This window comes from Miniopterus schreibersii (genome assembly GCF_964146895.1).
Source record: "Miniopterus schreibersii genome assembly, chromosome: 15".
Lineage (NCBI taxonomy): Eukaryota > Metazoa > Chordata > Mammalia > Chiroptera > Miniopteridae > Miniopterus > Miniopterus schreibersii.
The window spans coordinates 35,621,584-35,649,569 of NC_138115.1; the positions used below are offsets into that span (position 1 = coordinate 35,621,584).

The 27,986-nt window shown below is 46.5% G+C and overlaps 1 protein-coding gene across 1 annotated transcript in view; it reads left to right on the forward strand.

The window, feature by feature from the left end:
- The first annotated feature begins 1,013 nt into the window (after positions 1-1,013).
- Positions 1,014-27,986, forward strand: part of KAT2B (lysine acetyltransferase 2B) — a 73,340-nt gene continuing 46,367 nt past the window's right edge. The window contains exons 1-2 of the mRNA XM_081160207.1: positions 1,014-1,382; positions 23,363-23,489. Of these exons, the coding sequence (XP_081016333.1) occupies positions 1,101-1,382; positions 23,363-23,489 (409 nt within the window). The 5' untranslated portion in view covers positions 1,014-1,100. The remainder of the gene's footprint in view (positions 1,383-23,362; positions 23,490-27,986) is intronic.

Below are 27,986 nucleotides of genomic sequence, written 5' to 3' on the forward strand. Positions count from 1 at the left end.
TTTTTGTGAAGTTTGAGGCCAAAATCAACACTCCTCTTTCTGGATGTTTACATTTTTTTCTTGATGAATACGCATGCTGGTGGTTATCACTTTTGAAAACCGAAAACAACACAGAAAATAGCACGTTTAACCCCCCCCCCCCCCCCCCGCAGAGATGAGCCCGGTGAGCAAACTTTCTGGGTTCAAACTTCTCGGGCTGCGCGTCGACGGCACTCGGACGGGGCCGGTGAGACGCCGTCCCGTCGCCGCCGAGCCCTCCCCACAAAACCACGGTAGACACGAACAGTCTTCTTCCTCCGCCGACGGGATCCAGAAATGGCTACAGGGAGAAAGCGTTATTAATGAAAAAAAAAAGAAAGAAAAAAAAGTAGAACAGAGAAGTACTTAAAGAGAGACGCAGGAAACGCGACGCCTTTATTTTGGTGAATTAGCAACAAAGGGTTAGCATGGACGGGTACTTTTCAAAAATGTTTTTTTCCTCGGGCTCCCGCTAGGGCGGAGGAAGTTCTCGGCCGCGAGAGAGGGTGGAACAAAGTGGAGGAACAAATGCCCGGGGGCCCCCCCGCCCGAGCGGGGGCCGCGGGGACCCGGCGGCCGGCAGGTGCCTGCGCAGCCCCCGCCCCGCCCCCGCCCCGCCCGAGCTGGGCCTCGCCCCCTGGCGGGGAGCGCGCGGCGCGGAGGCGCGGGGGTTGGGGCGCACACCCCGCGGGCGGCGGGCAGGAGGCCGAGGCCCCGCTCCGGCGTCCCCGAGGTCGGCAGCGCCCGCCCGCGCCCTCGGTCCCGCGCCCCGAGGAGCATGTCCGCGGCCGGGGCGCGGAGCGGAGCCGCGGGGAGCAGGGCCCGGGGAGGGCGCGAGCAGCGGCCGCGACCGCCGAGCCGCTAGTCCCCTCCCTCCCGGGGAGCCGCCGCCAGCGCGGGCCGCGGCCGGGGCGAGCCGGGCGAGCGGCGCGCGGGGCGGGCGGGGCGGGAGGGGGTGGGCGCGGGGCGGGAGGGCGCGGGGGGAGGGTCTCGCGCTCCCCGAGACCAGAGCCCGCGAGGGAGACCCTGGCGGCGGCGGCGGCGCCTGACGCTCGGCACCTCCTGCGGGGCTGCGGGGCGGCATGTCCGAGGCTGGCGGGGCCGGGCCGGGCGGCGGCGGAGCGGGGGCCGGGGCCGGGCTCGGGGCGCTGCCCCCACAGCCCCCCGCGCCGCCGCCGCTGCCGCCGCAGGGCTCCCCGTGCGCCGCCGCCGCCGGGGGCTCGGGCGCCTGCGGACCGGCGACGGGCACGGCCGAAGGACCCGGAGGCGGCGGCTCGGCCCGAATCGCCGTGAAGAAGGCGCAGCTGCGCTCCGCTCCGCGGGCCAAGAAACTGGAGAAACTCGGAGTGTACTCCGCCTGCAAGGTACGCGCGCCCGGCGCTCGGACCGCGGAGGGGCCCCGGCCCGGCCCGCGGGACCCCCGCCCCCTCCCCCCCCGCCCCTCCGCCCCTCCGCCTCCCGCCTGGGGCGGCTGCACCGCGGAAGTGCCTCTGTCGCCCGCGCCCAGTTAGCTCCTCGGACGGCGGTGCGGTCGGGGTGGGAGAGGGGGCATCGCCGGGACCCAGAGCCTTTCATTCCTCGCCCTTGGGAGGAGTTGCCTCTGAACCCGCGCTCTTGGGCTGCCCTGGGGCTTTGTTGCTCTGTAGGAGCTCGCCGGGGGCGCCTTCCGGGGAGTGGAACGGCGCTCGCTGTGTGGCGGGCGCCCCGGGGCCAAGGAACGTCTTGGGCGGGGGGAGGGACCTGAGCGCTCTCCGCGCGTCCTCTCCCCGCGTCCCGTTGGGAGGCGCTGGGGGGCGGGAGGGGGTCGGCTCTCGGACTCCTGCGCTTTCCGGAGACGGACGGGGCGCAGCGCGCCCAGTGGGGAGGTGGGCACAGCCCGAGGCGAGGGTCCTGGGGCCGCGGGCGCTGCGGCGCGGTGACAGCCCGTCACCATTGTATTATTACTTGTTTAGTTAAAATGCTGTCCCAGCTGCTCCGGGGTGTAAACAGCGTTTGGCAAGGTGACAGCCCAGCGCGGCGAGCGCTCCCGCTCCGTTTGCGGACACACGTCTCTCGCGGTCCCCTCTCCGCCCGAGCCCTCGGCACCCCGTGTCCCTTCAGCTGCGGATCCCGACGTGGGCGCGGTGCTCCGCGGTGGGGGGTTGCCCGCGGCCGCGGGGCAGCCTGGCCCCGCGCTGTCAGCGGTGGCTTTGTTTTGACAGGGTGACAGCTGAGAGGGGCGGGGACTTGGCCTTGTCAGCTCCTGCGGCCTGTGGCGAGTCCGGGAAGAGACACCTCACACACTCACACACCTCCCTGTATTTTCTCGCTTGTTGCAAACAGGGTCAAGTTCCCAGATTCCAGATTCTCATACCCGAGCTGCAGTGGCCGCTTCTGAATTTTGGTGTAAAGATGATGATTCCTGCTAGGACTGCTCTCTCCCCGGTCATGCTGTTTTTAGTATTTCACAGGAGCCTCTCAACCGCAGTGGGATGCCTGTGTTTACCCTTGCCCCGCACCGTTCACATCTCATGTGTATGTTGACCACTTACTGTGTGCCCTGCACTGGGTCAATATTTGTTGGATGAATAAAGGATCTAGCCCAGTGCTTCTCCAACTTGAATGTGCAGAGTCGTCACCTGGCGAGCTGGTTAAAAGGTTGATCCTAATTCAGTAGGTCTGGGGTGGGGCTGAGATTTCTGACCAGCTCTCTGGAGATGTGATGCTAGTCCATTGAGTACACTCCAACTAGCAAGACCCTCTTGCAGGCCTGGGCAAGATGTTATTCATCCCTTTAGAATTCAACCAAGAAAACAGAAACTGTGAAGCAATAATGGCACATGGTTGGTATTTCTGAAGAAGGAATGCAAAAAAGATAAAAAGTGGGGAGTGTGCGTTAGGAAAGGTGAAGGGCCAGGAGTTGGCTGTGAAGGGCATTAGACTAATCAAGAGCAAGGTCAAGGACAAGGTCATTTGCTGGGTGGACTTGGTGTTTAGCAACCAGAGTGGGCTCATGTAGGAACTGTGTCAGCTCACTGTTTCTGTCCTGGCTTTTTATTGGGTTCGCTCCACGAGCACCTTCTCTCCCTATTGCCTGCTGTTGCCTTAATATCTGAAAACTTTCCCTGAAGTTTTGGTCCTATCTGAAACTGTATGAGTATATGTGCCCTTCAGATTTCTAAGAGTGAGACGCAGCACCTTTTCTAAGATTTGTGGCTGGAGTGTTTCATGTCCACATTCACAATCGAATTTATAGGAAGGGAAAAATCTCTCGATAAAGGCCTCTCTTCCTGTGCCTGGGAGACTCTGAAAGTGTCAATTTGTATTTGCTCATTCATTCACTAAATATTTAGAGGGGTCCCAACTGGGCGTCAGGCATTGCGCTAGATGCCGGAGCTATGACACCCAAATTCTGTCCTCCTGGAGCTACTGACTGTGTTGCATGTGTTGGGGCCTGGGAAGGTGGGCAGTGAACCAGTTGCAATGAAATTAAAAATGCAACAATCTTGCTTTCTTAGAGGGCTGTTGGAAGTCAGAGCAGAGCAGTTCATGAGCTGGAGCACCATTGGATTAGGAATGGCTTCCTGGAGGAAGTGTCAGTGCCTTGGCAGAGCGGGGCGGGGCGACATGAGGCTTCTTGTAGTGGAGAAACTGAAAGCAGTTATGAAAGCATGGAGCTGTGCCAACAGGAGCTAGAGCTCCATTGGCTAGGGGAGTGTGTGTGGCCAAGAGGGCACTGGGGAATCCAGGGATCTTAACACCTCGGGAGTGACATCTCAGATTTGCTCTTATTTATTTATTTCTAACTGCTTGACTGGGTGTGAGAGAAGGGTGCAAGAGAGCAGAATCCGTGGCTCCTTCTTAGCTTGTCTCTACATTTCAAATAAGAAGGCCCGAAAGAACAGATTTTGCTCTACCTTTCGGTACTGACTGGCCCCTTGGCAAGTCAGGGAGGGCAGAGAGATTAGGGAATGAGGAAGGACTGGAAAGAGATGAGTTACTTTACTGGGCGCTATTGAAAGAAAAACAGGTCCCAGACCTGATAAAAGATCTGGCCTTTAAACTTCACAAGTGAAACAAAAAGAAGGGAGTCAGTTCACAGCTGGGGTGGTGTGCCACACCCCCGAGAGAAAAAAAAAAAAGAAACAAACAAACTTGTTTTTCAGGATCCAGAGTAGTTTTTTGAACTGTGCTCTGGCAAAGATTGCTTCAGAGAGTCACTGGCTGGCCTGTGACACAGCCAGAGTGATCACTAAAAATATAAATCTGTCTCAGTGCTGCCTCTGCTTAGGACCCTTTAATTTCTCATTACTGGAGTCCACAGTGCCCTGCATGGCCTGGACATTCTGATCTCTGGCCCCTTTACAGGGTCACGTGTGCACAGTCCCCTTCTTCCTCAGGGCCTTTGCACATACTGTTCACTGGGGCTGAAGGTCTTCTCACCTCACTTTCAAATTAACTCCCAACTTTTCTTGCACATCTCAGATTTCTCGCATTTCCCTTATTGCCTTGTCCAGCCTTCCCATTATAAGTTTTCTGAACCCCTCTGTACTTGCTTTTCCTTCTTTGTGCTTTTATCACTATTTTTAATTGTGTGGTTATTTGATATGTGTTTGTCTCTCTGAATAGATTTTAAATGAAGTGGTTGTTGATGGAATAAATGAATTAGAGAAGAGAAAATGAGGAATGATTAGCTGTTGGAATAGTAGTAGTGAAATTTTAGCTTGACTGCTTCTTGACAATTGGGTAGAGGGAATTTTTCATGCAGGGCAGTTCTAGGAATCTCACAGATGCCCATAGGACTGGGTTTTAGTGCTATAAAAGAAACCCCAAGTGAGTGTATGAGCCCAAATCCAAATCTTGAATTAAAGTGTAATTTATCTACTAAAAAAATGAAAACCATTGACCAACTGTTAATAGAATTGTAAGAAGCTAGGAAAATTCCTTGGCAAGTGGGATAGGGAAACTGAGACAGCAGTTTGCAGCCACCTAGTAAATCCTACCTTCCCTAAACCAAGGACAGTTAAGAGTAAATGGGTTTGCACTTCTCCTCCCCAACTAGAGGGTAAATAGCCTAAATCACCCTCCTCAGGGAGACACATATCAGAAATCCAATTAGTGCCATTTGCCAGCCACACCCAGGGGCAGACAAATTAAGAGAATAAATCTCATTTTGGCACAGCCGCATAAACCTGATGAATAGGCCTGCCCTAATTGAGCAGCCCTGCAAACCCATGAAAAGGTCCTAGGGTGCTCTCCCTCCAAGTTGCATGCCCTAGCCATTCCCTTCCCCCTCTCCTTCCCCCACAGGCAGGTGTCCCCTAACCTCTAAGGGTCTCCTTGAGACTTGCAACCAGGGGAGCAGTGGGCAGTGGCAGCTTGTTCAGGGCTAACCCCTTGAACCTGTCTCCAAGGCCCCCTTTTCTCTGACTTCCCAGTGAGCCAACGCAGCCCAGCCCAGGCTCTCCTGTGGCTGCTTCCATGCCCTTCCTCGGTTCACTGCCCTAAGTGTGTTTTTGCTGCAGGCAATAAATTCCTGCTTGCTTTTCTACACTTTATCTCTTGATTGATATCTTTCCTTGAAGACAAGAACTGAGGTCTCCTGGGTTCCCCCATAACGACTCTTCTTAATGAAATAGGCCATTTATACTTGAGAGGCAGTAAGGTATAGTGGCCAGAGCTCAGAGTTCAAACTAAGGAGTTCGAATTTCAGGATATCCAGCTGTGTGACCTTGGACAAGGACTTCACCTCAGCCTTCATTTCTTTGTAAAGTAGGAATAATAATGCTCCCCTCATGGCTTAACAGTGAGGATTTAAAATGGTCGAACAGGTATGAGGCAACCAGCAGGGTGTCTGGCCCAAGGTGAGCCCTTAAAGCTCAGGGTGGGGGATGCGCTCTTATCTCGGAGGTCAAGAAAGAATTTGGGACTTAGAAAGTCTCGAATTTCAGCTCTGCCACTTGTGTGATCTTGGGCACAACTTACTTAGTTTTTCTCTGAGCCTTGGTTAGTTCATCTATAAAATGGGAACTTCACCCTTGAAATTAAAAGAGAGAAGGTCCCCCAAAGTTCCTGGGACCTAAAATTGCTGGGTTCGTGCTGGCTAAACTGAATCGTCTGGTGCTTTACTCATTGTCGCGGAATCAGTGGCCACAAAGCATTTATGGAAAACCCGGTGGCTTGGATTCTTGGCTGAATGCCATACCTAGAGAGCCACAGGGGCACAGGGCTATACAATAGCCTTAATTTAAAAAATAATGGTTTATAGTCTAGAAGTAACACTGACTGGACAATATGCAGGGAGTGGAGGCAGAGGTGCCACCAGGAGAGAAGTGCCTGCCCTGTGTTGGCTGGGGGCTGGTGAATGGGGCACTAGAACAAGCCTTATAGTTGGGGAGCATCCCCCAGCGCTTTGTATTTGTCAGTCACTCCTTCAGAGAACAAATTTCTTTTCCCAGCTTGTCAACATCTAGAGCTGTGACTCTCCCCTAGGAGCTATTCTGCCCTCCAGGGATATTTGGAGACATTTTTGGCCATTGTAATTGGGGGGAGGGGAGTGCTTCTGGCCAGTAGTGATTAGAGGCCCGGGATGTTGCCAAACATCCCATGATGCACAGGACAGCGCTCCACAACAAAGAATTATCCGGCCCCCGATGACAGTAGCACTGATGTTGAGAAACCCTGCGTTAGTGGAAAATTGCGCTGTCCCATCATACCATAAATACATTGGCAGCACAGGAAAAATCAATGCTTCTCATGTTAACTTCTGTAACACTCAAAATCTGAACTATCTCACTCTGTGAATCATGGGCACATTTTTCAACAGCTTTATTGAGGTATATATTATAGGTCATAAAACTCACACACTTAAGTGTGCAGTCAGTTGCTTTTGAGTAAACGCATATAGCTGTGCATCCCTCACCACAGTCCAGTAATAACTCTTTCATCTCCTGAAGTGGGTTTGTTTTTTTAAGGGCATATTTTGTATCGATTGTGGGTTTGCAAATACAAACAAAAGTATCTCCTTGTAGATTCTTTAGATAAGTAGTATTGCTACAGCAAAGCACAAAACACGGAGGGGGTAAAGAAAATGTTCTTTAAAAAAACCAGTCTTTAGCCACGTAAGTCTGTAGCACACAGTTATTTCATGTGTGGTGACTTCTCTAAAAAGCGGTATCATGGAGCCAACACACACAGGAAAAATGTTTCGTTTGGCAGGAACAATACAAAAAGTCTGAGAGAAAGAGGTCCAAATTTAATTCTGTTTGCTCATAAACTTTCAGGGAAGATGGAAATTCAAGCCTGCAAAGCCTTCAGATTGCAATTTGCAGTTTTATGTAACCGAGAAAGTAGTTTATAGGGCAAAACAGCACCAAATCTGCCCAGGACTGTTTTGTTTTAGGAAGCATATGCTTCCAAATAACATTTTGTGATGCAGCGCCGGTGGGTTTTTTTGTTCAGTTCTTGTTATTGTTGTTTTACCACTAAGAAACCTAGTTACCTGTCCACATGGGCAGGATTTTATCCTGTGCCTACCAGGTAAATCCACAGCGTTAGACCCATCATCGGGAGTCTTGAGGGTAAAATGTAGTTTCACGGGAGGTACCTTGGAACAATCAGAACATCTGCTTCTCAGATGAAAGATCTGGATACTCAGTACAGTGCCAATAAAACACGAATTTCCAAGGCTGAGTGGCTTCTGATGTAGTTCATTTGTTTCTAAATGAGAGAAAGGTTGCTATTTAGGAACAGTTGCCAGTCATCGGTTTCCTACTTCCAATCTGCTTCAAACCGGCAGGCTACCTGGCTCCTCGGTGAAACCCGGAGCATCCTTCCTTCTCTCTCTCTCAACATATTGAGCACCCTTGGGCACTCACTGAGCTGTCTTGCGTGGGTTTCAGTTTCCTCCTTGCTAAGTGGGAGTCAAGGTGCCACCTCAGAGACTTGTTGTGAAGGTGAAATCACTTAGCAGATGTGAAAGTTCTTGGAACATAGGCGTTTCACAGACGTCTCTTTTATTTCAGTTTTTAAAACTTTCCACTGGTCTCAGCTGTTCATGCTTTGCCAAAGCGTAGGCCTCCTGTCACTCGATTCTCCTCGCTGGGGTTAAGAGCAAGGGAAGGAAGGTCATTTTGCTAGCAGGGAACCGAGACCTTAAAGAGGTTAAGCCGCTTTCTGAAGCTGCAGTGCTCGCTCAGGGACGAGCTGGGCCCTGTGGGCTCTCTTTCCAGCGCACCATCCTGCACCCCCTTCCCAGACTTCCTCGTGGGGTGGAGGGGCTGCTCCTCGGCGCGGTTGACAGGGAGGATTTCACTTGTTTCAGGCATTCCGCTGCTCTCACTTGCTGTTTATTGCCCCCCTATCAAGAGGTATGTTCAAAGGCTTTTCTGGTTCATTGAAGCCGTGCAGGCCATAAAGCAGCAAAATGAGCGTTCTTTATTGCTGGCCCAGGGCAGACAGATGCATGCCCTTGATTGTTTCAAAGCTGACCATCAAGAATGGTAACTGTTGGCCCAGTAGAATTTCCTGCAGGAAGGAAGGAAGATGAAAGAGATCCCTACTCAGGTTGTAGGAGGTGCCAGAAATGCCAGAGAGGTGAGGAAATGCCTGTGTGTACATAGCAGTGTTTCATCCAGAGGAAAGTCGCTTTTTAACGTTTAATTTTATTACCAGACAGTAAAGTGCTGAAATGATAAGTACTGTATATAGCTCAGTGCTGGTTTTTTTTATTTTTTTTATTTTAATCTTCACCCGAGGATATTTTTTCCATTACTTTTCAGAGAGAGTGGGAGGGAGAGGGAGAGAGAGAGAGAAACGTTGATGTGAAAGAGACACATCAGTTGATTTCCTCCCGCACACGCCCTGACCAGGGCTGGGGATTGAGGCTGCAACTGAGGTACCTGCCCTTGGCTGGAATTGAACCCAGGCCGATGCTCTAACCACTGTGCCAAACCGGCTAGGGCAGCCCAGTGAATTTTTACATATGCATGCATCCATGCCATTGCCACCCAGGAAAAGCTGTAGAGCATTTCTAGAGGGTCCCCTTGTGCCCCCTCCCCACCCTTGGTAACCCTTCTTCCAGTGTCATTACCAGAGGTTCGTCTTGCCTTTTTTAAATGCCCCATACGTGGCATCACACAGCGTGAACTCTTTTTGCATCCGGCTTCTGTCACTCAGCATGTCCGTGAGCTGCGTCCGTGCTGTGGCACACTACCGCTAGTGTGTAAAGACACAGTTTAAAAACTATAAAAAACAAGTTAAAAGTTGCCAGCCATTTTCAGGATGAAAGGCATTGGATATGGACAACTTTATAAAAAGTGAATTTTAATGAGGCTTTTGAAAGAGAAGATGGGAATCTGAATTCAGGTGTACTGAGAGGAACCCACGACATGGCCAGGGATGCGAACAGGGAATCTGGGAGGCGTATCTGGCCAAGTAGATGTAGATGAGGGTTGGAATGGAGGAGAGACAGAATGCTGGGGAGGGGAGTGCAGGGCCTGTGATGTCACAGCTTGCAGAATGCCAGCCTGCCGAGTTCTTGTCTCCCAGTGTGTGTATTGGCTCCTGGAGTCCTCACTGTAAACATCCGGGTGAAGCTCTGCTGTCACCCATCCAGGCTCTGGAGGGTGACTATAGGTGTACACTGTGTCCTGCAGGCCAGGCAGAACCATACATGTTGGGTCTGTGGCAGGGTTCCTGGAAGACTGGGCAGAACCTAGTATATAAAGCTCCAGTGGACATTGAAACCTCTGTTATATTTGCAACAATTCATTCTAGAAAACTTGTATTAAAATATCAGATAAACTTACTATTTAATGGACTCCTATGGACCATCCACTTGTAGATTTTTCCATAATTGATAGTTTTAACACTGTTGGATTTTCATCCTTTTTTTTTTTTTTTTTTTTTTTTACTTGTATGTTCATGTACACAGGGATGTTATACCTATTGCCATTTATTTATTCATTTAACATTTATTTCCATGGACTGCTTTAGAAGATTTCTGCTCAGGTAGCTCCTGCCCAAACTATGACAATTCATCACCTAGTGATAATTTAAGTAGAATTGAATCTTGGATAATATTGAATTGCTTTCATCTCTGGCATGTAATTGTGCCTGCTGGTACCCCCTGCACTGCCCACTTTTCTTCTCCGGATATTGGCGTGGCTTGTCATCAAATCTTTCAGTCTGTTCTCAAGGGCCAGCTTCTCAGAGAAGCCTTCGTGACCACCTCCCTCCGCTGCCCTGGATCTAAAATAGCAGCAGCCCATCTCTGTAATCTTACCTTGTTTTGTTTTCCTTTTATAGCATTTATCAATACTTGGAAATCACATGTATATTTTAAATAACTTCTTGTCTGTTTCTTTTATGACAATAGGAGCTCCATGAAGCAGGGACTTTGGTTCCTTCCGTACTCCAGGTTCATGGACTTTGCTTTATACATAGTAGCTACTCAATACCTATTTATTAAATAAATGTGTCATTTCATGTTCACAGTGAATTTCATATTCGCTTGTGAGACTGAAGGGAAGAAAATCCCATCTTACAGATGAGGAAACTGAGGCTCAGAGAGGTTGAGTCACTTACCCAAAGCCATGTGGTCAGCAGCCGGGATATCCCTGAGCTGGGGCTGGAACAGTGTCTCCCGACCTGGAGCTGAGCGTGGCTCCCGTGAACTCCCGGTGGACCTGGTGACCTGCAGTACTTGTTCGATGGCCTGCACTTCTGCTGTAAGATGGAGCAAGCAGAACTCACACCTACTTTTAATCCTTCTTTGAGCAAGTGATGCGGCCTTCTGACCACCGTTTCCTCTTCCCCAAATGAGAGTTAAATTCTCACATGGGTAGCACGAGTATTGTGGGACCAGCAAGTTAAAACCTGTGAAGTGAGGAAAAGCCCCTACGATATATTCTAAAAGTGAACATTATGTTAGTAATCTAGAGAGAAAAATCAGTTGCCTATAAAGGCATGTTTCCTGGCTCTATTTCTTGTTGCTTTGCTGCCTGCTTTAACTAAAGGCTTTCATAGGCTTTCTTTAATTGGTTCTTCTGTTTGCATACAGAGGCCTGGACACAGGGCTCAGTATTTTGTTAATCAGGAGATGAATGCGTTTACTCTGGGAAAAAAAAAAGTGTGAATTATCTCTCTAATGATCCACTTGGAATGATACACCACCTAACCTTAGGAGGAAGTTTTGAGTACTCTCTTAAGTGACCCCAGGGGAAGACGTGTGGATGTTTCCGTTAATTCCACACCATCCTGATCAGTCCCCATGCATCGTGCGCGCTCAGCCTCCGCAGTCTTCTGCGTGGCTTCTGTGGTTATGCAGGAGATTCCAGAGGTACAGGAATGAGACCTGAGTAATATCATAGTGCCTGATGGCGGCCGCTCTAATTTGCATCAGCCCTAACAAGCTGGTGTTGAAACTGGATGGCAGGATGCCAAGAAGCTAAGGTCAGCATACTTTGAAATAGCTAAGTGAGTCATATAACCCAGGATTGGCACATACCCACAGGGCTACTTGACTCGCCCCCACCTCCAAGGGATCACGTTCACGAGTGCTGGTTAGGTGCCTGCGCCCAGCTCTGTCCTACGTGTGTGGTGGGAGACAGAGGGAAGGGAAAGTCATTAGGAGCCCCTCATCTTGCTGGGGAGACAGATACAGAGGGAAAGAAAAACTGAAGCATGAAGTCAATGGAGAGAGAAGCCATCATGAGCTGAGGGCGGGTGGAAGTGTAGGGGAGAGGCCCAGCCCAGGTCCGGTGAACTGTACACAACAAAGAAGAAAAGACCGCAGAATGGTTGAGATGTGGACCCGGCCAACAGGTGGCCTGGGTGTGAATCCTGATGTGCTGCTTTCTTGCTGTGGGACCTCGGGAGAGATTACTTAACCCTTTGCAAGCCTCACATTTCATAGCTGTAAAATGGTGATCGTGAGGTTGTCAACTTTTCCCCTTCATTCAACAAATTGTTATTTAATGTGCCAGGCGTTGATTTAGATGCTGGGGATACAGTGACAGATGGGTCCTTACTCTTGCAGAGCTTGCTTTCTGGTAGCAGAAGCAGACAGTAAATAAGAAAATAACAGAGAGTGGTAAGTGCCACACAGAGAATGAAAACAGAGAAGTAAATGAGAGTGCCTGCGGAGTCCCTTCAGATGTGTGCCAGAAAGGTCGCTCTGGGAGGGGACTGGATCTGGGGCCTGAGTGAAGCCAAGGGGGAGGCTGCCGGGTGGGGAGTGCAAAGACTCAGGGCCAGAAGCGGCTTGGCAGGTTCGAGAGCTGCCAGGCGGCCGCTGTGGCTAGATGGGGACAGGCAGGGCTTGGGGGAGCAGGCACAGAAGAGCTGGAAGAGAACGATGGTGGCCAGATTGCCAGAGTGTAATTTTCACACTGTGAAATGATCTGATCTTTACTTCTGATCCGTTTGGACCAATGCATATCAAGATACAAGACGTTTTCGCTGCCCTGGAGAGTTCCTTCCTGCTCCTGGCCGTTCAAACCCCTTTCCCCCAGAGGTAACCGCTGGGCTAAGTTGTCACCCTAGGCTAGGCTTGATAGTCTAGAATTTCACGTAAATGATTCCACATGCTGCATTCTCTCCTTTAGTCAGCATAGTGTTTTTGAGATTCGTCCACGTTGTTGCGTGTATCAGTAAAATTTATTATTATTATTTTTATTGCTGAGGAATATCTCACTGCGTGGATGTACCGCAGTGCATTTATCCATTCGCCTATTATGGACATCTGGGCCGTTTCCAGTGGACTCTGATTAGGTTTACATTTTAAAGCATCCCCTCTGACTGGTTTGAGGAGAAAGCGTATGAGAGAAAGCAGAAAAAGGGCCAGTCGGAGTTAGTCTGGGTATAAGTGGGTAGTGGTGCTGGCTGGGGGTGGTAGGAGTGGATGGGGTGAGCAGCAGACAGTTTGGGGCTATAAGTGTAGCAGCAACAGGATTTGACTTGCCCTTGGAGGGTGACATGTGACCAAAAGAAATGAACCTAATGTCTAGGTTGTTGGCCTGAGCAAATGAAAGGATGGTAGTTCCATTTATGAGATGGGTAAGACCATGGGGAGAAGCACGTTCGGGGTGGTGGGACTCAAGAGTTCTTTTGGGGGTGTATTAAATTTGGTAGGTCTCTTAGTAGCCAGGTGTTGTTTTGATGATAAAGTGAGATGATTTAGCAGTTTGGTATAGTATCTGGAACATTCTAAATGCTCAGGAAATGGTAGCTACTATTACAGTTAAAAGCACTGCTAAATCATAATTATTGCGCTTACGAAAGAGACTAGCCAAATTAGAGGAAAATGAAAAAAACAAAACAAAACAAAAACCCCAAAAAACCGAGTAAATAGGAATAGTGAAAAGTAGGATCCACTGGGTAAGGAAGAAAATCAGTTGATAGAAGGTTTTGAATTTCAGGTAGAAGAATTTGAACCGAGTCCGCTTGAGAATAACGCGTCTTTGCACTTTAAGGAGGAGGGGACGCGAGATGTTTAGAGCCGCGAGGAGTCCTAGGGCCTGGCTCCTGGCTCCTTTGCAGGCCGGGTGAACTGGGGCCAGCCACACCCCTTCGCTCAGCTTCGGGTTACTTGGCCTATGGGGCTGTGGGGAACAGAAAATAAGATGACGCAGGCGATTTCCTTGGAAAGTGTGGAGCAGAAACGCTCAACATTATTAAGTGGCCTTTCAGAGTTGAGCGATGTGCTAGGCAGCCGGTGCCCGGAGGAGGGCTGGGCGTGGGGATGCATTGCAAGTGCGGAGGAGGCCCTGCCTTTTAACCGGTTATTAAGGGCCTGACCTGGGACCCTGTGAGAGTGGGGAAGGGATGAAGCTGGGAGAGGCTTTGAAAGAAGCAGCAGATGGCCAAGGGCGAGGGCATTGGGTGCAGATGAATTGAGCCTCGGGAGCTGGAAGACCAAGGATGCCAACGAAGAGAACAGGATAGTTGAAGAGGGGGTGCTGGCTTTGAGGGCAGGCCTCAGTGTAAAACTTGCTGGGCAGACCTGCCAGAGGCCGGCCGTTGGGAATGTGGGCTGGAAGTTCTGTTTTGCAGGTTGAGCTGGTTATGGGCACTTGCCAGTCCTCAGCCCAGTTAATGACTGATACCATGAGATCCTGAGCTGTCCAAGGAAGCAGCCTATAAGGTGCTGTTTATTTTGCTCATCCCGGTTGATTTGGTGCCAAAACAACAGGCTGAAGAGTGAAAAATCCTGTCAGTCAGCTGCTTGTCCCGGCTGCTCTGTTCCAGACAAAGAGTTTGACAAATCTTTTCCCAGTGTGTTGGAGACTGAGCTGACTGCTTTGGCAGATTCACCGATAGTCTTGTGATTGGATTTGTGTGTATTTAAAGAGATTCCAGGAATTGTCCTTTGTGGTGGTTGTTGGTAATTCTCATCCAAGGATATTTTTCCATTGATTTTTTAGAGTGGAAGGGAGGGAGTAGGGATAGGAGGGGGGGCATCGATGTGAGAGACACACATTGATTGGTGACCTACTACACCTGCCCCACCTGGCGCTGGGGATCAAACCTGCAACCCAGGTATATGCCCTTGACCGGGAATCTAACCTGGGAACCTTTGGTACAGGGGCTGGCGCTCTAACCACTGAACCACACTGGTCAGGGCCCAGGAATTGTCTTGGATTTAGAGTTCTGGGACACCAGTTTCTTGGCCCTGTTGTCACTCAGGACCTCTTGAGGCTCTTTCAGGGGTGGTGCCTGTTTGGGTTTGGTCCTGTAGAGGTGACTCAGATGAAATGAAGGGTTTGGCCCACCCCTAGGGCATTTAGTAACACTGGAGTCATCCTAGCCCCTCCTGAGATAATGTCTGAAGGTCCTGGGTCATCAATTCTATCAGACCTGACCAATTAGCATAAAGAGGACAGTTTCTTATCACCTCCAGTGTCCAGGCGCTAGGACTTCCTCCAGCCAGGAATGTCCTGATGGTTTTCGGTTGCTTTGATGTCAGACTGATCTTAGCATGGGGTAAGCTCTCAGATAGGGTGTGCGTACCAGGTTTGTTTTGCCCTGGGTCAGTTCTTCATGACTGGACTCCATTCTCTTTCTGTATCCTTGACCACGCTTCAAATTTTGTTTTGTTTCTTGCGGCTGTCCAGACCAAAATGGCACTGAACTAAGGTGTTCAGAGTCGCTTCTGCTTCTGCTACTGAATTGCCTCACCGGTGATCTTTTCTCACCTCCTGGTTTTGTTTTCACTTTCAATTCCAGGCCTATCTGATCTCCTGAGCTAACACCTCCCCCACTCCCACTGTCTTCTTTTCACTTGTGCCAAAAGTCCTCAGATTCCTAAAATCCCAGTTTCAACTCAGAGCTTGATGGTGTCTGCTGGCCTTCCCTGTACCACTGGGTCACCCGGAAGGATTGTCACGTAGTGGAGAAAGAAAGAGAGTTTATGCCCTGGAAAGGATCACTTAGCCATTTCAGTGGAGGCTGTTGTATTTTCAGTGGAGGCTGTTGTATTGACACCCACACCCATCAGACCATCCCCCTCCCCTTCAGATCTTTGTTCCTCTAAGTGTTTCCTCAGGTGGGAACTCTTTAGAAATGCAGATTCTCAGGCCCCACCCTGGACCTGCTGAGCCGGAATCTGCATTTCCATAGGATGTCCTAGGTGATCCCTGAGCAGGTTCAAGTTCAAGTTCCAGAAGCATGGCTGCATACCACAAGGGCATTATTCAGACCGCTTCCAAAGCAGTTCACTTGGACAGGGAGCATTTATTGGGATCACAGCTGCATGCGGCAGACTCCAGGTGGTGGTGTGCTTTTAAAATAGGATTAAAAGATTTTTTATCTAAGTAATATACGTGCTCCATTAAGAGGAAAATTCAGACAGCTCACAGTGGTAGCAAATGAAAATGTAAACCCTCTTACCCCAATCCTCTCCATCCCCAGTCTCACTCCGCACCCCCTTTAAATCATTTCCAGAAATTGTTAGTCTCCCCGCCTTCACCCTGAACTCTGTGGCTTACGTTTCATACTGACGTTCAAGGTGGGGAACAAGAGTCACTGTACAGAAATCCACTTTAGATTTCAATTATGCTCGGATAAATTTGTGAACCTGCCAGAAAGTTGGATGTCAGCAAGTCAAAGGTGTTGAGTAAGGGAGCCCAAAAAGAACACCAGCAACACGGCCTTATTATTAGCAAATTTTAATTGTTTCAAACTCTCCACTAATTTTAAAAACAGGGCAACCTACTTTATGACTCACTTATTCCTGTTATTTGCTATTTCTCTCTTGCTGAGACAAATTCTAACAGCGGAGGTGTGGCCACCTAGACACTGTAACTCCTGTTGCTTTTTTAGATCAGAAAAGGACAGAAGGAGACCCCTATGTGCTGGTCTTTTTTTTCTTTTTTTCAAATGTTTAGTAAGCTCTTTAACTTGTGAGGATGCCCTTTGGGCTACGTTGCTGAAGACCCGTGTTTGAAGTGATGATTAAGTTGCTTGCAGTTCTTGTCTTTTTAAAAAACAACTTTAGCGCCGCCATCGTGGCTCAGAGGTTGAACGTAGACCTCTGAACCTGGAGATCTCGGTTCGATTCCCGGTCAGGGCATGTGCCTGGGTTGCGGGTTCAAGCCCCAGTGGGGGACGTGCAGGAGGCCACTGATCAATGACTCTCTTATCATGGATGTTTCTCTCTCTCTCTCCCTTCTCTCTGAAAGCAATAAAAATATATTTAAAAAACAACTGTATTAAGGTATAATTTGTATGCCATAAAATTCTCTGGTTTTAAGTGTACAATTCAGTGGTTTTTAGGAAGTTGACTGGGTTGTATAATTATCATAATCCAAATTTAGAAGGTATCTATCACCCTAAAAATATCCTTGCATCCATTCGTGGTCAGCTCCATTTGTACCCCCACCCCCATTCAACTCATCTACTTTCTGTCTCTATAAATTGGCCTTTTCTGGACATTCATATAAATGGAATTCTGGAATATGTGGTCTTTTGTGACCAGCTTCTTATACTTAGCATAATGTTTTTGAGGTTCATCCACGTTGAGCATGTATCATCAGCATTTCATTCTTTTTTATTGCCGGGTAATGTTCTAATATATGGATATGCCACATTTTGTTAATGCATTCACCAGTTGATGGACTTTTGGGTTCTTTCCACTGTTTTGCTAATATGAATGATGTTGCTGTTGACATCTGTGTGCAGTCTTTGTGTGGGTGTGTGTTTTCATTTCTCTTGGGTTAGATACTAGGAGTAGGTTTGCTGGATCATGTGGTAAATTTATGTTTAACATTAAAAAACTTTTTTTTTTTTTAGTTGTAGAATACACATCATATAAAATTGAACAATTAGCCATCTTAACTAATTTTAACTGTAAAGTTCAGTGGCATTAAGTAATTCACATTGTCGTGTGGCCTTTACCACCATCTATCCACAGAACTGTTTTCATCTTGCAAAACTCAACTCAATACTCATTCAACAATAACTCCCCATTTCTTTCCCGCCTCTCTTCCTGGCAGCCACTATTCTACTTTTTTTCTCTGTGATTTGACTACTCTTGGTAGTTTATATAAATGGAATCATACAGTATTTTTCCTTTTGTGACTTATTTCACTTAGCGTAATGTCCTCAAGGTTCACCTATGTCATAGCATGTGCCGGAATTTCCTTTCTTTTTAAGGCTGAATAATATTCTGTTCATGCATGTACTGCATTGTGTTGATCCATTCCTCTGTCAGTGGATACTTGGGTTACTTCTACCTTTTGGCTGTTGTACATTGGTGTATAAATACTCTTCAAGTTCCTGTTTTCAGTTCTTTTGGGTATACACCCAGAAGTGGAATTGCTGGGTCATATGGTAACTCTATTCTTAATTTTTTGAGGAACCTCCATACTATTTTCCACAGTGGCTACACCATTCTGCATCCCCACCAAGCGTGCCTAAGAGTTCCAATTTCTCCAGTGCTCGCCAACACTTGTTTTTCTGTGTTTTTGATAATAGCCATCTTAATTGGTGTGAGGCGTCATGTATCTCATTGTGGTTTTGATTTGCATTTTCTAATAATTAGTGATATTGAACATCTTTTCATGTGCCTATTGGTCATTTGTGTATCTTTGGAAAAATATCTATTTGTTGTTCTTTGCCTATTTCTTTTTTTTTACTGGGATGTTTTTGTTGTTGTTGTAAAGTTATAGGAGTTCTTTATATATTCTGGATCTTAACCCCTTATCAGACATTTGATTTGTAAATATTCTCTCTCATTCTGTGGGTCGCTTTTTCACTCTGTTGATTGTATTCTTTGACGCACACAAGCTTTTATTTTTGATTGTTTAGTTTATCTACTATTTTCTTTTGTGGCCTGTGCTTCTGGCGTTGTATACCAAGATTACCAAAACCGATGTCATGAAACTTTCCCCCTAGTTTTTCTGCTAAGAGTTTTATAGTTTTAGGTTTTATGTTTAGGGCTTTGATCCAGTTGGAGTTAATCTGTGTATCGAGCGTAAGGTAAGGGTCCAGCAGCTGCATTCTTTTGCCTGTGACTATCCAGTTTATTTAGCATTATTTGTTGAAAATCCTCCCCCTTTCCCTGTTGAATGGTCTTGGAACCCTTGTTGAAAATAATTCAATCGTATATGTGAGGGTTTATTTTGGAGCTCTCTATTCGGTTTCACTGGTCTATGCATAACTTTGTGAGAAACTTCCAGACTGGTTTCTAAAGTGGCTGCACCATTTTACGTCCCCTCCAACAATGTATGGGGGGATTCCCCTTCCTCTGCATCCTGGACAACATTTGTTATTATCTGCTCTTCTGGTTGTAGCTGTCCTCGTGGGTGTGAAGTTGTATCTCACTATTTTTTTGGTCCTTGACTTTTAAATATGGGTCCGTTGTTCAGCCTGGAGCAGGGGGGTAGTAACGGAGTGAGGACCACACGCGACCTCAGGACCAGTTATCTGCCTTGGCTCAGTTCTTCTGCAGAGTGGACTGAATAAGCTCGGCCTGGTCTCTTAACATCTTAGTTCCTCAGAATCTTAGCTCTTCTGAATTATGGGAATAATTAATACCTTTCCCACACAAATATTCAAGTGCTTTTCTCATTTTAGGTGCTCACTAAGTGTTGGATTCACAGTTTTACGCCATAAATTTCTTGTCTGTGTGCTCTTGCGGTGGACATCCCTGTGACCGATTTAAGCATTCTAGTAAAGAATGACTTCCCAGTATTTTAAGCACTTGCTAGACAGCTTGGCTGTGTTTCTTTTGTTCTGGATGTTACCCAAATACCTTCACACCCATCTTACTCATCCACACTGCGTGAACTGCGGGCGCCCTACTCCCTTGTCTGTCATCTGGGTCATGATCACTTGTTTACCCAGGTTAGCTGCCTTTTCACCATCCATCCTGGCTCCTGAATCCTATGACAAAGTCTTTTGCATTCTCTTGACCTCTAGCTCTGGGTCCTATTGTGGTAGAAACATTTTAATCCTAGCCCCATCCAAGGCAATACGGTGGCCTTTTCTTCCGTGGTTCTGCCATGTCTACAGAGACTTGCTCTTGGGGGAGGTGCAGTCATCTGGGCAGCCCGGCCCCTCCTTGTGCCTGGGTTGCTAGCTGCTGCGGTAATTGACTTGGCAGCACACTCCCTAAAAGGCTGTCCTTCAGCTGGCGCTTCGTTAACGCTGCAAGGCCATTCCCCTTGGAGTTCCTTGAGACAGCAGCTGTCTTGCCTAATTAAGGAGAGACATGGGAAAGGTGTTTTGAAGGGAGACCTCTTATCTCAAAGAACAGTGGCTGGGCCTGAACATGTGGAAGGGAGATATGAAGGCCAAGGCAGAGGGCATGGTGGCAGCAACTTGGAACATTTGGCAGAAAATGCTTTGCTGGCAGTCAAAGGATAATGTTTGAATGCTTTTTAAAGGACTTAGGGTGTCCTCTTTAAGTAAATTGGGCAATAAGTCCCACATGTATTAAAAATTTTGTGCGCTTAGGTTTCAAATTGTCCCATGATATATGTACACATTGTAGAAAGTACTTTTCATATCCTGTCCAAAAACATTCTAAGACAAAGTGAGTAAAGCCCCAGGCGCCTTCAGCTATCTCAATGGAGTATAGCTTAACCACTTAGAACCACTTAGGAACTGTTGGGACTATTTTATATCTAACCTGTTCTTGTTCATAGTGAAGACTTGGGTTTGGGCAGTGGATTCCTTTTAAATTCTAGTACATCCGTGTCCAATAGAAATATGATGTAAGCCACATGTAACTTAACATTATCTTTTCTTTTAAATATGTTTTTGATTTTAGAGAGGAAGGGAGAGGGAGAGAGAGAGAGAGAAACGTCAATGAGAGAGTAACATCGATCGGCTGCCTCCTGCACACCCTCTCCTGGGGATCAAGCCCGCAGCCCGGGCATGTGCCCTGACCAGGAACCTAACCGGCAACCCTTTGGTACATGGGATGACTCTCAACCAACTGAGCCACACCGGCCAGGGCCAATGACTACATATTTAGTGAAAAGAAGAAAGTGGGGATGCTTTACCCTAATGACCGAAAGAGAAAGTGAAAGAGAAAGAAATGAGTTTGGAGACATCTGCCTCATGCCCTTGGGTTCTGTCCCTGTCCCTGTTTCATACCTGGAAGATCTGTTTAAGGAGAGAACAGATCGAGCAACCAAGCTGAAGTCCTTCTGATTGCCTATGACCTCGGCCTTATAGGATTGTTTCCACTCCCAAATTACATTGCCATCTACAACTCGTTGCTTTACTTACTGTGCTCTAGCTACGCTGGTCTTTGCTCTTGGAGCAAGCCAGACTCTCTCTTGCCTTTGCATTGGCTGTTCCCTCTGCCTGGAATGCTCTTCCTCCAGATATCTAATGGCATCAAGTCTTGGCTTTTATGCCACCTTCCTGAAAAGGCCCAGTGATAATTGCAGTCTCTCTCTTCCACCAGTTCTCCTTAACTCGTCTTTTCATTTTTCATTTCATAGCACCATCACTTTCTAACATACTGTATAATTTACTTATTTGTGTTGCCTGTTGTCTCACCTCTTGGCACCCCAATGTCATCTCCACAAGGGCAAGGTCATTGTTTCCTTACATACCTAGCAACGGTACCTGGCACATAGTAGGCCCTCAGTATGTACTGCTGAATGAATAACTCAATGTGCATAGTAGTTCTTTGGCTTAGAATGCTGTTCTCCAAACTCTAAGGTTCTGGCTGTTACAGTTTTTTCCTTTGAGGTTTGGCCTGCTGTACTTAATTGATTTGTTGGGACTGTTTTGTCATCATTTTTCTTTCTCTACCCAAAGGCCTTTTGTGAAAGGGCAGTCAGATCAAACAAACTGCTCAGAAAAGCTGGAGGCTTTGGGAGGCCCTTGAAGTAGTTATTCCACTATTAGGAAAGGGAGTAGTCCACAATGGGGTTGGTTTCCTCTATTTCTGCAAAGACTGTAGGGATGCTTTCGTGGGTGCGAGTTCTCATGAGCGCCTTCCTAAAGAACATGGCCTCTGAGATCTTTCCAGTCTCAGAAGAGGTAGATGGCTCATTGCAGAGAATTTCAGGGCCCTGTTCAGCTTAGTAACAGAGCGATGAGGGTAATGGGCCAGGCCCTGCCTGATTCCTGGCCAAACAGAAGAGGGTCAGTTGATCTACTCACTGGAGGCTGTGCTGTTGTGGTTGCTGACATAAGGGCCTTCTTTTGGTCCTGCCTTCTTGGTCATTGTGATGAAATGTGGAAAGCTATCAGGTTGGGCTTGCCAGATTCCCAGGGCCCACTGAAAAGGATTTTCCTTCTTCCATTGTGACCCTTCTTGCCTTGCCAACTATTTATTCTTTTTCTCTTATTCTTCTATATATACACACACACTTCGGAAACTGTCCCTGTTTTGGAGAATTTTCTGTATGAGATCAAGGCAGCAGCCATTCTGTAATTTTCTACAAATCAGACTTCTGCTAACTTCAGCCATCTGGTCCATGGCAGGGGGTAGGGTGGAGAAAAGACCTCTGAGGGTACAAAGATCTAAGACAAAGCCCTAGCACAAGAATCTATGCAATTTGTTTTATAGGCCAGTGCTGTCCAGTAGAAGTATAATGTGAACCATATGTGTAATTTTAAATGTTACGGTAGCCACATTAAAAAAGTAAAAAGAGACAGGTCAAATGAATTATGTTATCTTTTGTTTTAACTCCATGTATCTAAAATACCCATGTTTCAACATGTAATTAATGTGAAGGATATTAATAAGAGATTTTATTTTAATTTTGCACTAGTTTTCTAAATCTGGTATGTATTTTTACATCTACAGTATATTTCAATTTGGGCTAGCCACATTTCAGTGCTCAATAGCCATGTGTGGCTAGTGGCTGCCATATTGGACGGTGTTCATGGAAGGCTCTCACCCAGAGTGAATCAGCATATGTTACATGTTATTCTAACAATTTTCTGGTTTCCCTGCCACAGCAGATTTGAAGCAGTAAATAAATGGGAGAGCAGCAATGGAGTGGTAAAGGACAGCAGGGAATGGGTAGAAGAATTGTTAAGTGGCTGGAGTCATTCAATGCAAGCATGCTTGCCTCCCAATCCTTATGACCCTGGAAGTATGCAATGTGGTAGCTTGGTAGAGTAATTGAAAAGAATTAATCTCTTTCCATGCTTGTCTTCCACTTCATAACCCAAGTCACCACAAAGAGGCTAACTGACATTCACTGTTCTCTAAGAAGGTAGGGAAGTGTGAAGAGCTTGTGGAAAAAGTTAAGGAAGATTTCTATCTAGTGTTGCTAAAATAATAGTGTTCTATACAGGTGACCTGGGACATAGACACAGGTAGAATCCCAGACTACGTGATGAGGCCCTTTCCATTTCTAAAGCTAGGAGCCTACAAAGGACTTGGAAGAGCCTGCAGGTGTGGCTTCAGCTGGGTGTGTCCTTCTTCATGCCCCTAAGATTGCTAACTTCATTTCTGCGGGGTTCCCTTCTGGTCCATGGGGCAGACCTGCAGCTGGAGCCTTGGAGCCGGCAAGGCTCACCCATGGCCTGGGCCCCAGCTGTGTTCCAGGCACCTCAGGAGTTGCTTTAGGAAGCTTTCTGGATGGACTCCCTTGGAACTGACCACTCCATGGACATTTGCTTGGGGTAGTGGTACCAGAGTGGCTGGGTTTGCTGTCTGAGCTGCAGTAGTCGGATTCCAGCCAGCTGAAAACAAACAAAATAACAAAAACCAAAATGCTTGAATCAGACACCCTCTTTGCCTTGTCTCTTTGTTTCTTGTGCACATTTGTTAAATTATAAAGTCAGGAGCACGGAGGGTGGCTATACTAGTATGTATTCTCATGTGGAACAGTCAGTCTGTTGCTGCCTGCTGCATAATTTTTGTCTCTCTCTTTATTCCTCTTAGGCCGAGGAGTCTTGTAAATGCAACGGCTGGAAAAACCCCAACCCTTCTCCCACTCCCCCCAGAGCCGATCTGCAGCAAATGATTGTCAGTCTGACCGAATCCTGCCGGAGTTGTAGCCATGCCCTAGGTGAGTTCCCAGCTCTTCCAGGAAACTCAGCCGATGTCACTCACTGTTGCCAGAAAATTCTAACTTACATGAAATCCGTGGGTGAACCAGACATGCTCTGTATGAGGCAACAACGAAAGAATGAGTCTCTTTAGTCTCATGGATTTGTGGGGAGGGCTTCGTGAGAGACAATCCCTGCACTGTTTGCACTGCTCTTCCCCCTTCCCCACGAGCTGTGCTCCGCTGGGGGATTGCCAGATAAGATGAACCGCGGGCACCCGAGATACAGTGAAGTGTAACGTGTCCTGATTCATTCTGATGGGGGCCTGGGGGTCTTTGGCCCCCTCGGTTGAAACCTCAACCAACTGATTTGTTGTCTTATTGTTATTATTTCCTGTTTCCCTGAACTTTCTGGAAATGCTTCATTTTCTCTCTATATTCTTTAGTTTCCTGTATCTGGTAGCTCTTTTTTCATAGGGCTTGTGTTCAGTAAATGTTTACTTGTGTTTTCCCTTTCAACTTTATCTGTCCCTGCAAGATAATCATAGACTCTGCCAGAGTTACTCAACTGGACTCTGCTAATATGTTCTTGTCCTGTAACTGGTTTTAGGATAAATATATTTTTAAACTGTATTTCGTTTGAGTAGATAAAAGTTAATGGGTAATTAGATTTCCCCAGATACTAAAATTCCAGTTTATAAAGGATCTTGGAAGATTATACTTAACGTTCCTGCCTTCAGTTATCCAGTGTCCCAAAGAATATCTTTATGTCCAGTTTACTGTCCATTATTGCAAGGACATGCTGGGCAGAATATTCTCACTAAAGTTGCATTTTCCACCTGACCATTTATAAGCAGGTGGCTTCTTTCTGACATCATCTTTCTCACCAGCTTCCAGCTGATATCAAATGCTACAGCCTCAGCCCTTCAAGGTCAGCGTGGCGTTAGGCCGAGTCTGAGGTTTTATTTTGTACTCAGCTGGAGAGTATCTCCATACTTACAGAGCAAAAAAAGTTGACAGTGATCTTCCCAGGAACTTACTGTACTGGAGTAACCTTCTGAAAAAGGAAATTGCGAACATAGATCTCACAAAAGAAATAAACACACTAATAATTACAGCGTTGTGCTGATTTAACTGGCTTCTAAAATAGTATAAGCTCTGATTTTTGAAGTGGCCAGTGCAAAGGGAAGATCTCAGAAGTTACAGAAACGACTTTGCTTATCACTCACCCTTTTCACAATTGATCCCTGGTGAATGTCCTTTAGAATTGCTGCAGAAAATATGATGCAATAAAAAGCGAGGCTCAGGAACTCCTTAAATACCGGGCTTGAACTGTATTTAGTATTGATTGGGAAAATCCGATTATCCTACATCAGTTAACAGAAAAAAACAGTCTTTTTTCTTTTCTTTTTGGTTCTGTTAGTCTCTTTTCTTAGCTGAGCAAATTGTCCCCATTCTGAGCATGTAAACACACATTAGTACCCAGAGGCAAAAACAGCCTTTTACAAAGAAAAGCCAGCTCTGTTCCCTTTCATATTTCTTAACAAGCTTTGAAAACAAATACCCTTATTTGACAATACATAATAGAATGGGGGGGAAAAGGTACATACCCTTTTACCTGGCAAATCTGTGCCAGAAATTTAACCTACATACAGTATAAGTTAAGATGTGCCTTAAAATTAACCTATGGGACAGTTAGGACAGTTATTATGGACTTATTCATGATATTAAAAACTGGAAACAGCTTAAACTTCCCAGTGTAGGAGATAATTGGTTAAGTTATGAAAATCTATGTTGTGAAATTTAATATAACCATTAGAAGAAGATGTATTTTCCCACATAGAAACTCTTAACAAAAAAAGCAGGTCATAAGGCAGCTTAATGGAAGGTTTTATAATTTAGGAATTAATAGGATCAGCCAGCCCAAGTTCAAATCCTGGCTCTACAACCAGTAGCTGTGAGTTGGAGCATTTTGTTTAATCTGCCTGAATCTCAGTTTTCTGGGTTCAAAAATGGAGTTGATAATAGTATCTATCAAATAGGAGTGTTGTGAGGGTTAAATAAGATAACATGAAGATTTTAGAACCATGCCTGGTAAATTATGAGCTTTTCTTTCACTTCAAACAACAGATATGAATTCTGTGCAGTTTAAGTAAGAAAACAGTGTTCATAAGAAGGGTACCTGTAGCTCCCAGAAGCTGAGAACAAAGGGAAACCAGATTTTAGTAGAGGATCTCAGCTGCAGGAATTTATGGGCCTACTGCCTTGGACATTGCTGCTGGGTGATTCTGTCCCAACTGCTTCCATCCCTGTGAATACTGGTTCAGGATTTAAATCCCCAGAGAAGAGCATCTGATTGGTGTAGTGCCTGTCACGTGCCCATCTCCGTCTCTCAGTGTGTCACCCACACAGAGAGCTACATGGAAGGCGGTCATTCCCAAGTGCGTGGATATTGACTCAAGAACAGCATCATGAGTATAATCTCATTTTATTAGTTTAGAAAATACGACATTTTAATATATGTAAACAGGAAAAGATATGGAAGGATGTATGTTGAGTTACTGACAATGATCTTCTGAGCGTTTTGGGGTTATAGATGCTTTCAAAATATTACCCCTTTCTTCATTTCTCCCTCTTTCCCCCACTGTTCTTTTTCAGCCTGCTTTCTTAAAATTAAAATATCAACACCTTTTCAACTACTCTTGGGATTATTTCCAGAATGCCATAGTATCTTAGTATCAAAGTTGTAGAAAACCTTTCTCTGAGATTATACTTCCTCCCACCCACCCCTTCCCTTTTAAAAACTTTTTATTATGGAAAGTTTCAAATATATATAAAGGCTGAAAGAATAGTAACAAGGCTATAGAAAACCCTTTATTCTGAGATGACCCTTCCTTCCTCCCCCATAAAAAGCTTTTTATTATAGAAAGTTTCAAACATGTGTAAGGTCGAAAGAATAGTTTGATAAATTGCCTTCTACCTATCACCTTATTTACATTTGCCATTTCCCCTTCCTCTTTTTTTTTTAAATGTCTTTATTGATTTCAGATTGAGGAATGGAGAGGGAAAGAGACATAGAAACATCGATGATGAGAGTCGTTGATTGGCTGCCTCCTGCACGCCCCCTACTGGGGGTCAAGCCCTCAACCTGGGCATGTGCCCTGACCAGGAATTGAACCTCCATCTCCTGGATCCTAGGTCGAAGCTCAACCACTGAGCCACATTGTCCGGGCACCCCTTCCGCATTTTTTTGCCAGAGTATATTAAGCAAATTCTGGACATCTTTCCTTATTCATGTAGATTACTCCTTTTTTTAAAAGATGGCTATTTAATTAATTAATTTTTATATACTTTACAAAGTGTTCCCTTGTATTTCCAGTACTCACCTGGCACCATACTTAGTTATTACAATATTATTGACTATATTCTCTGTGCTGTACTTTACATCCCCGTGACTATTTTGTAACTACCAATCTGTCCTTCCCAATCCCTCACCTGTTTCATGCAGCTCTCAAACCCCCTCCTCTGGCAACCATCAGTTCTCTGTATCTATGAGTCTGTATCTGTTTTGTTTGTTTGTTTATATTGCCCTTTAGATTCCAGGTATAGGCGAAATCATGTGGTATTTGTCTTTCTCTGACTGACTTATTTCACTTACATGCAGATTACTTCTTAGTGATCACCAGCAAAGTACAGGTTGGGGTCTAGGGAATTCTGTAAAGCATCATGCAAGCCTTAATTGCAAATACCTTTCAGGTTGTGTATGCTGTTCTGTTTTCACCGTCACTGTACTGAGCATGGTTAATTTATTCACCAGTAATCATATACATATGTCAATGTGTAATGTTGCTGGACTTGTCAAAACATTCAGGCTCATCGATTGAGATGACATCTAGTCTGTTGATTTGGTGTTGGGCATCTCTTGGCTCAGCCGTACATGTTCTTTTGACAGTGAGCTCTGGTTTCATGTGGTCTCTTGACAGTTGCTCCCATCGCAGGCATCCTTGGCCTGCCATAATTTGATACTCTTCTGTGTCTCCTGGGTATAAAACACAGGACTGGCTGATCAAATGGAAAGAATATTCAACTGGGGATTAGGAAGTAAGAATTCTAGGCCTCGCTCGGCAGTTTACCAGGTCCTTTAACCTCTTTGCAGTTCAGTATCTTTATCCACAGAATGAAATGGTTAGTCTAGACCTACTGTCTAATATTATGGCCTCTCAAAAAATGGGGCTAATGAGCACTTGAAATGTAGCTACTCCAATCTGAGATGTGCTGTAAGTGTAGCATACATGCAAGATTTTTTTTCTCCCTCGCCCGAGGATATGCTTGAATTGACTTTAGAGAGAGAGGAAGGTGGGGGTAGGAACATCGACCAGCTGCCTCTTGCATGTGCCCTGACGGGGGATCGAACCTGCTGCCTAGGTATGTACCCTGATGGGGAATCGAACCTGCAACTTTCTGGTGTATGAGATGATGCTCCAACTAGCTGAGCCACCCACCCAGGGCTACATGCGA